This window comes from Amia ocellicauda, chromosome 9 (assembly GCF_036373705.1).
Source record: "Amia ocellicauda isolate fAmiCal2 chromosome 9, fAmiCal2.hap1, whole genome shotgun sequence".
Lineage (NCBI taxonomy): Eukaryota > Metazoa > Chordata > Actinopteri > Amiiformes > Amiidae > Amia > Amia ocellicauda.
In genome coordinates this window covers 2,135,323-2,153,406 of record NC_089858.1, presented here as the reverse complement: position 1 = coordinate 2,153,406, position 18,084 = coordinate 2,135,323, and the positions used below count along the sequence as shown (strand labels likewise).

Sequence of the window (18,084 nt, the reverse complement as noted above, 5' to 3'; positions counted from 1 at the left end):
AATAATATAGATATGCATGACATTTACTGTGTGATATATATATATATATATATATATATATATATATATACATACAAGCATGAATTCACACACAGACTGCTACAGACTCTAAATAAATGCCCTGCGTTATAAATGGCATTTTGGATCTGGTTCTCTAATGGCCTGTAGCAGAGATGAATCACACAAAACAGAACAGAAATAGCTGCAGACTGACGCTGTGCCGAGAGAGTGGCCTCACGTCTGTGCTGCGATGGGGGGATTAGTCTCGATCCGATACCCCCGCCAAGTCAGAGAGCCGCTCAGAGAACGAAGCGCATTGATTGCTCGGTGGAGTGTCACCACAGGTATCGATTTAAGATTAATTTTATAATATGTTTAAAGGGTTTCGAAAAGGTCCTGGAATTCAATTGTGTTTCTGCACAGGCCTGATCTAGATAATATGGAGAGCAGATCGCACACTTTCTCTCTCTGAGCCTCTGTGCCCCCCAATGACATTGAACGGTCCAGATCATCAAGAGGAGCATTTCCGTGCCAAGCTGAGTGCGTAATAGCTTTGTGCCATAATAGCACCATTCAGGTGTAGTCTGAACATAATGGCAGTGTTCAGTATCACCCACCTTCATTGCTGCTAGCTGTCACATGCGTACACTGAATTATGAGGTTTCATCTGATCGTCTTTCAACCCCCCCCCACACAAATCTATATATACACTATAAACATCCCTTTAAAAATCCCCAGGGTTTATTTGTCAATATACTACAAATATAATAATTCATACCCTGTATAATATTGGCATTGATAGTGACAGACCCATAAAATCACCATTAAAATAATGAAGAATGACCCTTATCTGACCTACAAATCACACACCCGTCTGACATATGAACACAAAGCGCTCCACAGTGGATGGGTTTATAGTACCATTGCCATCAAACGCTGGCTGGGACTCGTCTTTCAGAAAGATCGAGCTCTGAGGGATTGAGAGGAAAGTTCAGCTCCATCCCCTCTTTGGCTTTGTCTTGACAGCGCTCTGCAGATGACCCTGTATTGGCCCTGTTACACTGCAGAGTAGGGGATTCAAGTCTAGGAGAGAAATACTGCAGACCAATTTAGCTGCGATGCTTTGATGATAGAAAACCTTTCATCTGAATTCCCCCCACCACGCAAGTCATGCCTTTACACCATCCAGAGTCATTTCAGACTAGACGTGTAAAGTTCTGGACTCTCACAGACGGGTCGTTGTACAGATTGTCAGACTGACGGGAAGACATAAGACATAAAAAAACACCTCTACTTTACGGGTTATACGGTTAACTGATTTTCTTCGAGACGGACAGCTGAGTGATGAAAACCGTTGTGAAGCACTGCGTTTGCCCGCAATTTCATTCCGGCCAAGTGGTGTGCTGGACCGCTCTGCCCTGGCATTAGCCCCCCCACTCCTGCCTTGTGAGAGGTGATGGCAACGTGTTTCATACCGTGTCAGCTTTAGATGGCGTGGGCTGTTATCAAGCTTCAGCGGCACAAAAAGACTCTACACAATGATATCGTGATTACAGGCAATGGTGGCTAAATCTCCCAGCTTTGTCATGAGTAGAAGCTCACATTTGTGCAGATGAAACCCCTGAGTAAAATGTGCAGTTGACAAACTCTAACAGTACCTCAGCTCTTCAGTCCCAGGGATTATATGGACTCCCACACCCTGCTCTGTGAAATTGGGTTCGGCTTAGTGCCGGAGAGCTATTAGTCAGATTGCTTTATAGATGATCAGTCTTGGAAGGAGCTCTGGGCTTCTGCACAATGGCACTCTCTCATCACAAGCCGACAGATGTCTTTGTTTGCCGCTTTGAAAATAAGTTCTGCATTTGTGCTTTTATCTCCTTTCTATCTTTTCCACAAACATGTTGTACTGGAAAGCATTAGGAAACCGTGGAGAGGGAGAGAGTGTGTGGTCAGAACCAAAACAGCTTTTTGAATGCAGTAAATTGTGTGACCATGGGCGATTTCAAGTAAAACACTGAAGAAGGTATCCTGATTTAAAACACAACAATTTTGAGCATTTACTAAGATTTGAGTATTGATTGTGTGTGTGTGTTCCTACCACAGTTGCCCCCACCACCCAAAAAAATAGCAGAGATTTACAAACACAATCTTTTGATTCAATTATATCCACACGGACACGGTATGGATCTGGATGGTAGATCAGATGCTGTCCAATTAGTAAGGACCCTTTGCTGTCCCTAACATCAATCTTGACATTGAGAGACAGAAAAAGGTCCTACTTTTCTTCCAAAGACCGAGTATCTACTTGAGACCCTCCTCTGAATCGTTGCTAAGACTTCTGTGACTCGGCAGACCGGTACGCCAAAGGAATCTTAACGAACTCAAATACACACAGAAATGTGTATCTAGTGTGTTGCTTTTTTTACATTTTAATTTAATGCTTAGAGGTCTAATTATAGGAATATTGCCACTGACATTTATGTGAGCAAGGATGCTAGTTAATTGCAGAGTACGCAGGCGGGATGTAACTTTTCTCTCTCTTTTCTTTTTTCCTCTCTTCCTTTTTGGCATTTATGCCTGGAATGAGAATGAACACAGACGAGGCGCCAACGCCATCTCATTAACGCAGGAATCCCCAGTGAAATGGTCTTGTTCAAACCCAAAGAATTCAAAAGCTGATTGCTCTTAATTATTCCGCTGTCAAACGGCAAATTTGGGGGAAGAGATGCATTTCGGTGAATCGCACCAGCTTAGTCACATCTTGCGCCAGCACATTTGGAGTAATTGCATGAGGCGTGCTATAAACGGGAAGGGGGGTGCGTCTCAAACGGTTGCCATATGAGGACACGAGAGACTAGGACACGGATAATGCACAGCTCTGAGTCACACATACGCAGGGAAGTGCTCTCCCTCTTCATGTGGCGTTGCAGTGCTTCCCCGGCTGACAGGAGAACAGCACTTGTTTGCTGCCGTCTCTTGTGTGATGTTATTGTTTTGCTTTTAGTATAATGGTGGCCACAGGAAATTGCGATTAAGAGTGACTCTGCATTGAACTTTCTGTGCATTTACCAGCTATGATATATTCAATGCATACATGCTATTTTATATATATATATATATATATATATATATATGGCAAGCCAAATTATCATTTAAATTTATATTTAATGAATTTAAAGATATCAAATAGTTCAAGATATCTCTAAATAATTTAAAGATATCTGCGAATCACTTCCTGTGTGTAGCCCAAGATCATCACTTCCTGTCCACTTGTTCATTCTGTCTATGTAACTGAATGAGGAAACAGGAAGTGATAATTTAAATGATTTAGAGATATCTGCAAATCATTTAGAGATAATTTGGCTTGGCATATATATAAGATTATTCTACATACATTATTTGTTATTCATACAAACACACACACACACACACACGCATATATGCATCTTTTGATGTACAGTGAGGGAAAAAAGTATTTGATCCCCTGCTGATTTTGTACGTTTGCCCACTGACAAAAAAATGATCAGTCTATAATTTTAATGGTAGGTGTATTTTAACACTGAGAGACAGAATAACAGCAAAAAAAATCGAGAAAAACGCATTTCAAAAAAGTTATAAATTGATTTGCATGTTAATGAGGGAAATAAGTATTTGATCCCCTATCAATCAGCAAGATTTCTGGCTCCCAGGTGTCTTTTATACAGTTAACGAGCTGAGATTAGGAGCACTCTCTTACAGGGAGTGCTCCTAATCTCAGCTCATTACCTGTATAAAAGACACCTGTCCACAGAAGCAATCAATCAATCAGATTCCAAACTCTCCACCATGGCCAAGACCAAAGAGCTGTCCAAGGATGTCAGGGACAAGATTGTAGACCTACACAAGGCTGGAATGGGCTACAAGACCATCGCCAAGCAGCTTGGTGAGAAGGTGACAACAGTTGGTGCGATTATTCGCAAATGGAAGAAACACAAAATAACTCAGTCTCCCTCGGTTTGGGGCTCCATGCAAGATCTCACCTCGTGGAGTTTCAATGATCATGAGAACGGTGAGGAATCAGCCCAGAACTACATGGGAGGATCTTGTTAATGATCTCAAGGCAGCTGGGACCATAGTCACCAAGAAAACAATTGGTAACACACTATGCCGTGAAGGACTGAAATCCTGCAGCGCCTGTAAGGCACCCCTGCTCAAGAAAGAACATGTACAGGCCCATCTGAAGTTTGCCAACATCTGAATGATTCAGAGGAGAACTAGGTGAAAGTGTTGTGGTCAGATGAGACCAAAATCTAGCTCTTTGGCATCAACTCAACTCACCGTGTTTGGAGGAGGAGGAATCACCCCAAGAACAGCATCCCCACCATCAAACATGGAGGTGGAAACATTATGCTTTGGGGGGTGTTTTCTGCTAAGGGGACAGGACAACTACACCGCATCAAAGGGACGATGGACAGGGCCATGTACCGTCAAATCTTGGGTGAGAATCTCCTTCCCTCAGCCAGGGCATTGAAAATGGGTTGTGGATGGTATTCCAGCATGACAATGACCCAAAACACACAGCCAAGGCAACAAAGGAGTGGCTCGAGAAGAAGCACATTAAGGTCCTGGAGTGGCCTAGCCAGTCTCCAGACCTTAATCCCATAGAAAATCTGTGGAGGGAGCTGAAGGTTCGAGTTGCCAAACGTCAGCCTCGAAACCTTAATGACTTGGAGAGGATCTGCAAAGAGGAGTGGGACAAAATCCCTCCTGAGATGTGTGCAAACCTGTTGGCCAGCTACAAGAAACGTCTGACCTCTGTGATTGCCAACAGGGGTTTTGCCACCAAGTACTAAGTCGAAGGGGTCAAATACTTATTTCCCTCATTAACATGCAAATCAATTTATAACTTTTTTAAATGCATTTTTCTGTATTTTGTTGTTGTTATTCTGTCTCTCACTGTTAAAATACACGTACCATTAAAATTATAGACTGATCATCTCTTTGTCAGTGGGCAAACTTACAAAATCAGCAGGGATCAAATACTTTTTTCCCCCACTGTAAATACAAATCACAAAACCAATTCCTCGGATATTCATACCCACCTCCTTCACAAAGCACTACAGAAGCCTTCAGTTAACTCCATCCCACCCGAAACAAAGTCCACACAGGTCTGCCCCCTCCTTTAGCAACCTTTCTGTCCAGCCACCCACATCTCTCTCCTCCCTACATCCCCACGCCATCGCCACAGCGCCGGCCTGCTCAGATCGTACCCAGGCAGCGATGTGTCTCCTCCAGAGCTCTTCAGAAAGGTCATTAAGCCGGGCTTTGAATTGAAGAATAAAACACTGAATCACATCCCGGTTTCCATCTGCCGGGCCTGTGATTTGGGCATATGGACATGGATACATATGGTGTATACATATGGTGCTGCAGTTAAATCGCTGCTTTAGCTGTGAGAGCGTATCGACAGAGAGAAAGTGCACATTTTTATGTATTTATCGGGGGGGACGGGGGCTGGTGTTTCATATGTGTTCATGTCATGTTGTGTGGATTTATGAGAGTCTTGTGCCATGTGTCATTCTGTGAATCACTCTGAGAGAAAAAGAAACAGAAGCAGACGTTAAATCCCATTTCTTGTCAGTTTTTCAAGGGAACGCTGTTTTTTTATGCAGCTTATTTTACTGATCAGTCACCTTGAATGGATCTTGACTACAGTGTGCCACAGTAGACTTGCCGAAACAAGGGGTTTAGCATCCGTGGAGTTGAGCCCCATTGGTCAGGCACAGGCAGAGCTGAGCGTCTGTAAAATGTACTGCCTAGAGGAACAGTCTTTAACAGAGCGCTTACATCTCGATCCCCTGTTCGAAATTACTTTCAGCTCCACCAATTCAAACCAACTAACATCCTGCATCTCTCCCAACTCTTTACAGCCACTGGGTTCTGTACCACCTTCAACAAACTGAAATTGTATTATTGTGAAATAAGTACGGTTGAGTGAACTTACAGAACATTTCAGATGAAGGGCACGGATGCTTTTGCATTCAGAGGTCTATGCAAAATACTGCAGGAAGTTAATGTTCTGCGGAAAAAAGATCTTTAAAAGCTTTTTCTTCCCCCACTGGTGTATTTTTCAGTATAGAAAATTCAGAATATTTATGAAATGCTTAGTTTGTCTTCGAATCACTTTTTCCTTCTGTTTCCCTGTGGCATGATTACTTATGTTTCGTTAGTTTTCCTCGGTAAGTGGAAGCAGATGAACCAAGACGTTGATTTGCAAACTGAACGCTCCTCGGAGTGAGAAGCTCTCTCCCAGGTTACTCTCTCAGTAGCTAAACAACGAGTTAGTGAGTACAATCTTCACAATAAAGCACTGGCACTTGTACACAGGTACCTTCTGTTGCCGGTTACGGAAAATAATTGGCTGGTGAATTGCAATGAAGTCAGGAGAAATCTAGTTTTTTTCCTAAGTGTCCGCAGGGATTAAGTGAATCACACCATTTCTTTCTTTCTTTATTATTACAGACGAGTGACACAATTTAGTAATTGATGAAAAGACACCTCCAGTTAATGTATACATTATTACTGGCTGTGTGGGCAGAACCCAGACCAGGCGGCACACTTGCCAAGAAGATGTACCGTCAGTTCTGTTTTCTCAGGAAGAAGAGGCGGAAGTGTAGGGAGGGTGGTTGCCAAGTTAAAGTTGAAACTGAATGTGATTAATTAGAAATGCATACTAATAAAAACAGAGGAATGTGTTTGGTTTGGGGTAAATGGAATTATCTCAAAAATGCTGATAAAAAATCTGAAAACAAACAAACCAAGATGAGTAATTACTCCCACAGGAGAATAACACAAGACGCAGTGAAAACGGTGTTTGTTGAATTGCAAATGTCACAACACTTCTCTCGGTGTTTATGTCAGTTCTGTCCCACTCGACGCTGAGAGGAACGGCTGTAAATCCATGAAAAGACAGATGACAAAACAAATTGAGTGTAAACATACAGGTTCAAGTGGCTCAGGTTCAAATGGCATATAATGATGAAGGCATTGGGACTTCTGATTTAACTTCATGATTGGGGGTTTAGGGCCATAGCAGAAGGAAACCATTACAGTTTGTCTGACTCCACAGATGTCCTAGATGTGAAGACTACAAAAGTAATTTTTGGTCAATTTAGAACATAAGAACATAAGACAGTGTCCAATCGAGAGGAGCCCATTCGCCCCATCGTGCGCATTTGGTGTCCATTAATAACTCAGTGATCAAGGATCCTATCCAGTCTGTTTTTGAATGTTCCCAAATTGTCTCTTCAGCCACATCGCTGGGGAGTTTGTTCAGATTGTGATGCCTCTCTGTGTGAAGAAGTGTCTCCTGTTTTCTGTCTTGAATGCCTTGAAGCCCAATTTCCATTTGTGTCCCCGGGTGCGTGTGTCCCTGCTGATCTGGAAAAGCTCTGGTTGCTCTCCTCTGAACTGCCTCTAGAGCAGCGATATCTTTCTTGAAGTGTGGAGCCCAGAACTGTCCACAGTATCCAGATGAGCTCTAACTAGTGCATTGTACAGTCTGAACATCACTGCCCTTGTTCTCAATTCTACACTTTTGACAATATACCCTAGCATTGTATTTGCCTTTTAATTGAACCTTTATGGTCGGTAGAAGTAGTGTAAAAATAAACAAACAATAAAACTCAATGAGGCCGGCCTTGACAAGTTGATTTATAACACTTTTTATGAATTTCACTTCTGTGGAAATGTTTTGAACCGTCCGAACTCCATATTTCTCTGCGCCGGACGCATTGAGGATGAGTGAAACATTAGGCAAAGTGTCCCTGATGGCTCACTGACTCACTGAAGATTACAACTTGTCGCATGTCGCAATGGGTGATTGATTTTTATCTATGGCATCCAATGCTTGTATTCTCAAAAGAATCAATACAATTTAAAAAGGTCCGACAGAAACAGACTTTGATTTTCAAAATGAATAGCCTTCTGCTGCAAAAACTCTGCCTTTTTTGTTGTTTGTATGCATGTAAAGTTTCTCAAACCAGGGTTAGCACGGGTTCAGACACAGACTCTCTGTGGTCCAGTGGACTCATTATAAATTACAGACGTGTAACAAGATCCGGATCCAATGCCGACACGGACCATCATAGAAAAGCCATGAACAGAATGACGGATCTGAGGATGTGCTTTTAAACTCCATTAAGCGGCGGTTAGATGAGAGTATAATGTCTCTCACTTACTGGGGTCTCTGTTAATGTGTTTCACAGCAAGCCTTAATACACCTCATTATGTACCACATTTTACCTTGAGATCTGTTGATACAAACTAGAACAAAATGTAATTTGCATGCATTTGTTCCCAGTCCCGTGAAGTACAGTAATTAAGATGCACTTAGATCACTTTCAAAGGTGGGGAGAGATGGATTCACCTGTCAAAACGAACCAGATTAATAAATTAATAAATACGGGGGCTCTTCCATCTGCAAAAGTAAACAGAGGGAAAAAAATAAACAAAAACAAGGAGTTCGTCAATAGCTGCCAACAACGGGGCCTTTTGCACAATATTTGGGATATCCTCCATCTCCCACTGACTAGACCATTGAATGGGAATTATAACACGCTCCTGTAAAAGGTGTCGAAATCTGAATTGCCTTGGCACCCACAGCAGTGTGTAAGCCGTGTGGAAGCGTCTCACAGCGTTTTGTCACCCTGTGTGTTATGCTGCCAAGCGATGTTTTCAGTTTTGTCTCCCGTTCTTTGTTCATTTCCTTCTGTCTTTGTGAGAATGCCAAGCACTTTCGTGAGCATTGTGTAATTCGAGATGTGTGTCTCTCAAAAGTCAACCTTTAAAGAAAATATCTCTGAAGTATTATTTACACCCGGTAACAACTTGGGTATCACATTCTGTGAATATCAGCTGTTCGATATCCGTACCAGACATGTTATTTGCCTTTACTCGGATAATTACGTTAAACAGCGACTCCTCAGAAATATAAACAGACAATTTTAAGCTTTTAGCCTTCCCTTGCTCTGGGTATTTTTCTCCAGCAGCTTAGTTCCCATTGAGGATTCATGGCTGACACAGACAAATAAATGAATAAATAAACAAACAAACAGGAAAAATAACATCAGCATCTCAAGTAAAGTGGATTATAGGCATGAATGATTTCTTTACATAACTACAGAAATGCACCCATAATATAATTTAGAAAAGGCATCCATTCAGCAATTCTATAGCCTGTCCAATGCTATATATATCTTACATTTCCAAGTACTGCATGTACCATTATTCAGGCCTTAAGTACAGTCCATTAGCAGAAGCCATGACTAGGCAATGACAGGAAATGTTAGATGGATCCTAAGTGGGGGTTTTTCTGTGTGTGACAATTTCTATGTGGAAAACCAGCACAGCTACACTGCAGCACATTAAAACCGAGTCTTTCCACCAACCTAATTCCCTGTAGAAGCAGGGGGTGTTATTATTGCAAATTGCTTTTGAATACCAGTGTGATGCTCAGTGAGGTGGTCGCCATTGTGGCCCTAGAGCCCAGTCCCTTGTGTTTCTGAGGCCCTTTTACAAACAAGCCAACAATCACCTTTCATATAGACTATTGAACCCAAATACTGGTTCCATGAAGTCATTGAGAGCTCAGTAGGAACGCCAGCTTTGGCTCCAACTTGTATTGTTGTAAATGTGTTACTGATTTTAGCTCAGTTGATGAAGGATGTACGCTGTACCTCTCACATCATGATGGCAGACATACAGCTGCAGACAACACATTAAGTACTGGTACTGAATAACTTATTAAGCTTTCCTGGCAGGAGTGGGAAGATTAAAATATGTTCAGGCACTCTGTAGCACACATACAAGAAACAGTTCAGGGGAAAATGAGAAAGACACTTAAGAACATAAGAAAGTTTCCAGAGGAGCCCATTCGCCCCATCATGCTCGTCTGGTGTCCATTAATAACTCAGTGATCAAGGATCCTATCCAGTCTGTTAAAATAATGCACTAGTTAAACCTCATCTGGAATACTTGCCCTGCAATTGATCCCACTGTAAAGCTGCACCAACCCTGGCAGTAGACAGTCATGGCGTTGTGTTCTGGTGTTGATGGTGCCTTTACCAGCCGGGGGACTCGTGCGGTTGGTACCGTGTGTTGATGTGCGCTGGCTTTCTCTCGTGTTCGCAGGGAGTTCGCCCGCTGGAAGGTGAGGAACACGGCCATCGAGAGGAGGGACCTGATCCGCAATCCTGTCCCGTTGATGCCGGAGTTCCAGAGGAGCGTGCGCCTGCTGGGGAGGAGGCCCTCGACCCAGCAATTCATCGACACGATCATCAAGAAGTACGGGACCCACATCCTGATCTCTGCCACACTGGGAGGTAAACCTCGCGCACGATTTCAATCCTGCGGAGACTCGACTCGCGTGACATTACATTAGAGCAATTACGAAAGCAGTATTGAGCTGAATAGAGCGGGAATGAGCTGGAATAGATGCTTGGGGCTAAATTAGTTACACTAAACACAAAATAGTCATACCAGCTTGACTTTAACACACACACACACTCTCACACACATAGCAAATGTGTGTTTTACTGTGTTTATTTATATATTAAAATTGCATTTGACAATTAGGCTTTTTATTACACTATTGTTTCTTAACGGACCTAACGATGCTGCTTATGGGGCAATTATTTTTAATGCCGAAATGAGTTGTAACGGAGTCGGAAATAACAATTTCTTTTAGAGAAGCTTAGCTTTACATCTTTAAATTGAAGTAGCTGTAAAATGCCGGAATGCAATCTAATTGTAAAATGTATTAATGTAAATTATGCTTAACTGGCGCCTACATTATGCATGTATAATGAGCCGAGCGCACAAACTCGGCGGCAATAGGAGCCCAATGCACGATATTAGCGGGATTTGTCTGTTGGAACAGTTTGTACGGATGGAGTGGAAATACATTCACAAGCAATTGCATTTGATGAAATGTTTTAATATAACGTGTATAATTAAACACGGATAAAAGCTCCGTTTTATATTGGCAAGGAAAAAAATCATATTAAAATGATAATAATGAAAATAATCATTCTTAAAATGTCTATAATTGAAAAGAATCTCTGTGCTACATTGCTTATTATTATTATGACTTATTATTCATTAATGTATTTATTTCTTAGCACACATCCTTATCCTTATACTTACAGAATCATTTTAAAGCATTATGACAGTGCAGTCAAACAATCAGTACAAAATACAATTGACAGCATTACTTTTTTACACATTTCATTTGAGTGGTTCTTTCTGTATTACAATTCATTTCAGTTATGGAGTTTAAGATTGCGTTTTCAGGCATTGCGGAGTATTAAACCAAACGTCCGTGACAAAAGAGGTCTAACTATGCCCCCCTCACACCCTGTAGATCTCACACCCTGCAGGAGCACAGCTCAGATAATGCTGTCAAGCGATCATCTGCCGTATGACAAACCAGTGACATCTGGCTTTCGGAGGAGTGAATTATTTCAAAAGCATTAATTTGCAATATAATACGTGAGCCTGCAAGCTGTTTCAACTCGATACCGTAATTAAGGCCTTTGCGAGGGCCTGGGTAATGTAGTGTATATTAAAAACACACAATCTGATCTATAAAACATGAACTTCTAGGTTTTAGGGAGTCGAGGCAGATGTGTAGCTGCTGGAAGCCAGTCTGTGTAACTCTGTTAAGTGTGTCCTTATATCATGAGTGCAAATGGGTCCTTTAGATATATTGGCTAATTCAGAAACTGCGTCATATCATTAGGGTTTACAAAAAGAGGGGGATGTGAGGTGGGATATGGGAAAAAAAAGGCGCAAAACAATGTCCATTATAGCGATAATCCATGATGTGGTCTGTTGCCGTCATGGAGAAGAAAAGTGAAAATATTAAAGCTGTCATTTGCAGAGAACAGGGTCTTACGATGCTGTGTGTTGAAAATGGAGGCCACTCGACTTGAGTAGCAACTGCTTAGAGTAAGACAAGCTCAACACCACAATTATTAAACACTACTTACAATCATCTATACACAACTTTACTAGGATGCCATTACTATAAAATATATCTGCTTATTCGACTGAATAAAATGAAGATTTTTAGTGATTTTGTACTCTGAGCAAAACTAGTTTGAGTCCAGACTATCACACAATAAACCCCAGGCAGCAAACAATAACACTCTACCCAAGCAGAGTTATGAATACAATCCACACAAAACCATCAAACACAATTCTCAACACCCAGCTCATGATATCATTGCTTTCACAAGGAATAGCAACACAAATCATATTGTATACGGGTCAAATTCAGAAGAATCCACCCTGAATCTCTCGAGAGAATAAAAATATGCAAAATGCTGTGAAACCGAGGACACTCGCAGAGCGGTCCAGCAGATATTCTCTTCTTCTTGTTTAAAGACTGATTTCTGTGCTGTAAGATACATCATCCTTTTTACTGATTAAAGCTTGCCATTACATTGACAAATGAAGTAGGAATTTGGGACCACATTGCAAGTTGGCCTCAGGGCTCACAACCATGGAGTTTGAGGGGAAAAACAGAGAAATCGAGAAAAATCTCTCTCTCCATCCTTCCCCTCATGCTTCTATACAAATGCCTGCGCAGCACAGATGCACTGAGCTAATTCATAGAGACGTGCTTTTGAACTCGGGACAGCAAATTAACTGGGCAATCATATCCCTGGTACTCTTGTGTAACCCAATTATTGGACATACCAGCGGTGGATTTAGGTATAGGTGATATAGGCAGCCGCCCAGGGCAGCATCTGCCGGGGGCAGCACTGGGAACCCGCACAAAAAAATTGTGAATGGTGACATTTGCGCGGTCGGGTTTCTATCGCTCATTTGCATGTCACGTCATTGATATCATGCCACCGTGTGGGACTGTGGGTCAGTTAACCTTGTCGGAGCGGTCGCCCTGATTGTAGTTTGTGAGCTAGACAGGGTACTGCCTGGGAAGGTCTCCCTCTCAGAGGTACGAGATGGGGAGGCGGTGGGGGGCGGGGGTAGGTTGACCTCAGGTCTCCCACTGGAGCCCAAGGAAGGGGGAGCGGGGGAATATATCAAACAGCGCACCTCTAACTCTGTACAGTACTAATGCAATTAGTAAAACCACTCTCAATAAACTACCAAATAAACCACAATTCATTCATAATACTGTGAATATATAGTTTCACAGACACATTGTTGCATTGTTTTCTGGTTTGTGTGAAATCGTTAAAAATATTATAAAACCAGTCTGCACACCAGCAAGGTGAACTGGTTTAGTCTCGACTCTTGGTTGACAGTGCTGGGGGATGGGTAATGTATTGATGCTCGAGTGCCAAATCAACACAAATGGATAAGATAAGGTCTAAGCCATCAGGAGCCCAGTTTAGGAAAAAGAGGAAAGAAGAAGAGGAGAAATGCGCAAAAGATAACAAGTCATCTCTTTATGACTATAATATTATGCATGTAATGAAATAGGCTAGTATAACACTTATGTTTGTTAGCCTATGTTGCTTGCTATGCTATTTCACATAGGGCGACAATATTCCGTTTTCTGTCCAATGTCTGAATAAAAAGTGCTTACAAGCCATACAAGCTAGAACCGCCACTGGGACATACATACACATGTCTACATCTATATAATACATACACACACAGAGACAGAGACAGAAACACACAGACAGACACACAGAGACGTTTCCTAGCCATTGCAGTTTACTTCATACAGACATCAGCAGGACAGTATCAATGCTCAGACTGCGATGCTCGGTCACTAATCCTCTGCATCTGCTCTAATAACCAAGAACCAGTTCATATTTTAAAACGGTTTAAAATCAAGTGTTATATTATGAGGACTGATGCATTTGCAGTGCTGCTTTGAAAGGGGATTCTTGCATCTGGACTGGCCTTACAAGGCTGTTGGTGGGTCATGATTTAATAAAAAGGCTTTCATTCTCTCCCAGTACTTAGTATTAAATTTATGAACCAATGCCTTAATGCAAAGTCAATATCTCCTCTGTCGCTTGTATTGAGTATTAGGTTACAAGTCTGCAGTGGAGAGTAGATCATCTTCCCTGTTTATTAAAAATACCTTCCTTACCGCTCTATGAATATGTTAACATATTCATTATATGGATTTTAATGTCAGTGATTCCTTTGAAGATGTATTTAAATTATAGTAATAGTAATATCGCACCTGAGGTAGTAGAGGTGGAGACGCCGGTTCATTAAATAACAGGTTTAATGTTTTTACCCTCCTATTAACGGATTCGTGCTTCAGGACTAACAGAGCAATTGTACGTTTTGTTCTCGAGCATAATTTCCTCAGCCTTTTCTTATTCCATTTAATTTAAAAATATGTTTCCCAAAACTGTTTAAGTGACAAAAAAATATATTTTTTGGTCTTACCCAGGTTTTTAATCTCTAATCTTTTACAACTCTGTTCCGCAAATGGGAATAATGTTTCCTCTGGAGCACAAAACATCCACAACCTCCCACAGCTCGACAAAAGAAATTAAATGCAATAAACTGACAATCCAGAGAGACAAACGGTATATTGTTGCTGACCGGCTTGAACAATAGCTTAATAAAAGTGCAATTTTTAGACGTTGTTTGGAATTATCCTGAGGTTCTTTTGGCTCAGAAACGCTGGACGCCAAGCACACGAAAAGAACACAGTGTGGGTTCCACAGGTGAGAAATCCACCTATAAGGGAGGAAAGGATGGAGAGAAATCGCAGAAGGGGGACACCGTAGCTGGGGGAGGTCTTGAGGTGGAGATCTTACAGAGATGTCTACCTCGTCCCCCCGAGTCAGCGCTGAGCTCCAGCAGAAATAAATAAAGGCCGAAACGTAGGAGCTGGTGCCGCTTGTGTGACCCGAGGATGGGAGAGGGAGAGAGGGGGATCGGAGCGACCTTGGTCCTCCCGGAGGAGAGCACAGACAATTGCCAACTCTCCCCACAGTTGGCTGCTCAGTGAGGCACACGGCGCAGAGAGCATGAGGGCCTCGGGCACTGAAGTCCACACACAATACTCAATGGGGGGGGTGGGTTCTGGCGAGCCACCTAACTGAATGTGACACAGACTCACATACTTCTGGACACTGTGGAGGCCTTCTGCATGGCATGGTGGGCAGGATGACAAAGAAAGAGTCACCCGGACGAGGTGTGAGTTAGGGGGCGAGTTTCGTGTTGGCCAGTGCTTATCAGGAGAGCATTATCCTCTCTGTTCTGATTAGCGTTTCAATAACCGGGAGAAAATTCCGGATGACAAATTATTTCATATTCATATAAATAGGAAAAATAAGCAATATGGAAACAAAAATAAGTAACTAAAAACACTAAGCTCACTCTAAGCTTTTCCGAAGGCGCTTCTCTCTCTCTCTCAGATGCGATTACACAACGCTTTCAGCACAGCGCGCCACGGCACCTCGCCTCGCCCTGCCACACACTGTTGGACACATCAGACATATTAGTTGAGTGAACTCCTGAAATCTTAGTTTTTCCCCTTATTTTATTCATTAAACTAGAACCCCTGGCCATATCAACAAGATCATACTAAATAAGTGAAATAATAAACGCCGTTTTTGTGTCTGTACTTTACGTGGAGCTGAAATTAAATACAAACTCAGTTATACTGCATTATTATTATTATTTATTAATTCACATAGTTATACTGTATTGATCATTTGTATAAACTGAGCGACCTTGTAGAGCCCCCAGCTGTTTGCAATACCTCGTTTGCATACTTTTTGCATTTGGCTGATTGGCCGTGTACTTCTTGTAGGAAGCAGAACTGAACCGAGCTTGGATTAGAACATTGTTCTTGAACTCGTATTTTGCAATACTGCTCAATTATATTGTAGGTTTTGCCGACAGGTTACTGAATGAACATTCCCGCTTCAGTCTTCTCACCGCATGAAAAAATACACAAAAGTATACAAGGGTCCCCTGTTGCGCCGTGCACACAAGTATGATTTTTATTTTTATTTTATTTTTTGTCAACCCCGATTTTATACCTATGCCAAACCCGGGCTTGCGGGGTTGAGAAATCGTCCGGCTTGCCCGGGTTTTCGGTGCTCCAAGTCCCCGGGCTGGAAACACTAGTTCTGATTACCCAGATGACATCGAGTGTAACTGCAATACTCTTAATTCAGAGAAAGACCCACTTTTTTGTGCGCTAGATGTGCTGCTCAATGGCACGTCCTAACTAGGCCATCATTCTGCTCCAAGGTTGTGCATTTGTTATAGACGTTGCTCCAGACTGAACCAATCAAGAGAAGGCAGTTTTTTCTCGCCACAGAACCTGTGTTTGAAACACGTGAGGAGATCCTCGCCTCTCCTTCGCTGGATTCATCAATTCCACACACCCAGACACACTACAGTTTCCTAGCTCGCCCTTCTCCTTTGAGAGCCATTGTATCGCACCCGCAGTCATTGTATGGCACAGAGAAATACATTAAAAGATTTTACATTAAAGCATAAGCATGGGGACAATAAACACATTGCGGTTCTACTGTGTTCTGTCTTTCAATTTCTGATTTCGCTCTATGAAATAGGGTTCTTAAAAGTTTTGCACAATGAACGACACCACAGGAGGGGAGAAGCTGAATAACAGTCCTGGGGTGGGGGATGTGCAACAAAAAATGAACTTGTTGTGAGGTTAACAAACGAAAACTACTGCTTACTAAGGGAACAAAACAGCAGCCACTGCGAGGAAATTGTGTTTCCTCAAGGCGCTTTATCAGGTGGAAGAGCTGGTCGGCAACCAAAGCAAACACACTTTCAGCATTTGTTCTCTCGCTACTGCAAAGTGCTTTCTGAGCCCCGAGGTACCAATCTGTAGTATGTGACAGAATAGCAATTTCTATATGAACCACATAATGGAAAAAAGTAACTATCCTATCTGTTGAACCAATGTCCCAGCATTTGTATATTTAACAAACATAGGGCTGATTACTTTAAAAATAATGTTATATAGAATAATGTTAATAATGGACTATCGACTGGGCAGGGAAATAACATTAAATTATTTAAACACATCCTTTTAGCAAACCGAGCATTGAATAAGATGTACGCTGTGTTTAAATATTGACCGTTTTAAGCACTGATATGATGTAGGTGAGAAAAACAAAGAGCGATAATACAATAAAATAACTGTGATCCTTTTGTATGTCTTTGGTTTCTGTTTGAGTTTGATTCTCTTCAGCTGACGTGAATGAATGCATATGTGTGTGTGTTTTGCAGGGGAGGAAGCTCTTACCATGTACATGGACAAGAGCAAACTGGACAGGAAGATGGTCAACGCCACCCAGAGTGTGGAGGCCCTGCACCAGCTGGCCTCGTCCTACTTCATCGACCGCGACGGGACGATGAGAAAGCTGCACGAGATCCAAATTTCCACCAACGCAATCAAGGTTCGATTTCTCTCTCCTGCACTCTGTCTTCACATGCACACAGATAAGACCAGGTAGATCGATATGCCGCCGTGGTCAGACTGGGCTCCGCTTCGCACAGAGTCAAGCGCGACGATATTAAGCAGAGTTGACAACGACTGCTGAGTCAGCAGCCCAGCAAAGCAGCGCATGCAGCATATTTTCCTTTGCTGGAACTGACCTGATTGTTTCCGATCTGTATTGTATTATTCAGGGATTGTCTGCCGAACGTTAGCCCGTCTCGAGGCGCAGCATGGTGCTCCTTTTCCGTCAGCGTGTCCTTGAATGACTTCTCTCTTTTTAATATATATTTTAGTTTCTAAATCGACAGAATCTCATTAATCGCTTGCTCAAGTGATTCTCATCACATTAAATATACTCTTTTTGTTGTGCTTTGATGTTTATCAAAGTGAGAAATTGCAGAGCGTTAAACACCTTTTCTTTGGGTGTCTGGAGAGATGGCCAGCAGCACGTTCCCTTCTTCAGACACAGTACTTATGCTTTTGTTGCCATTTTGTTTTGTAAATACTTTATGAGTGCAGTGTTATCAATTATTGATCATTTCTGATTAAACACACAATTAAAGTGCTCCTAGACTCATAACTGAAAGAAACTAAACCATAAAGGAAAACCATAA

General features: G+C 42.1%; 1 protein-coding gene across 1 annotated transcript in view; it reads left to right on the top strand.

Moving 5' to 3' along the window:
- Nucleotides 1-18,084, top strand: part of brinp1 (bone morphogenetic protein/retinoic acid inducible neural-specific 1) — a 100,661-nt gene that overhangs the window by 43,262 nt on the left and 39,315 nt on the right. Inside the window, exons 3-4 of the mRNA XM_066712613.1 lie at nt 10,171-10,361; nt 17,260-17,429. Of these exons, the coding sequence (XP_066568710.1) occupies nt 10,171-10,361; nt 17,260-17,429 (361 nt within the window). The remainder of the gene's footprint in view (nt 1-10,170; nt 10,362-17,259; nt 17,430-18,084) is intronic.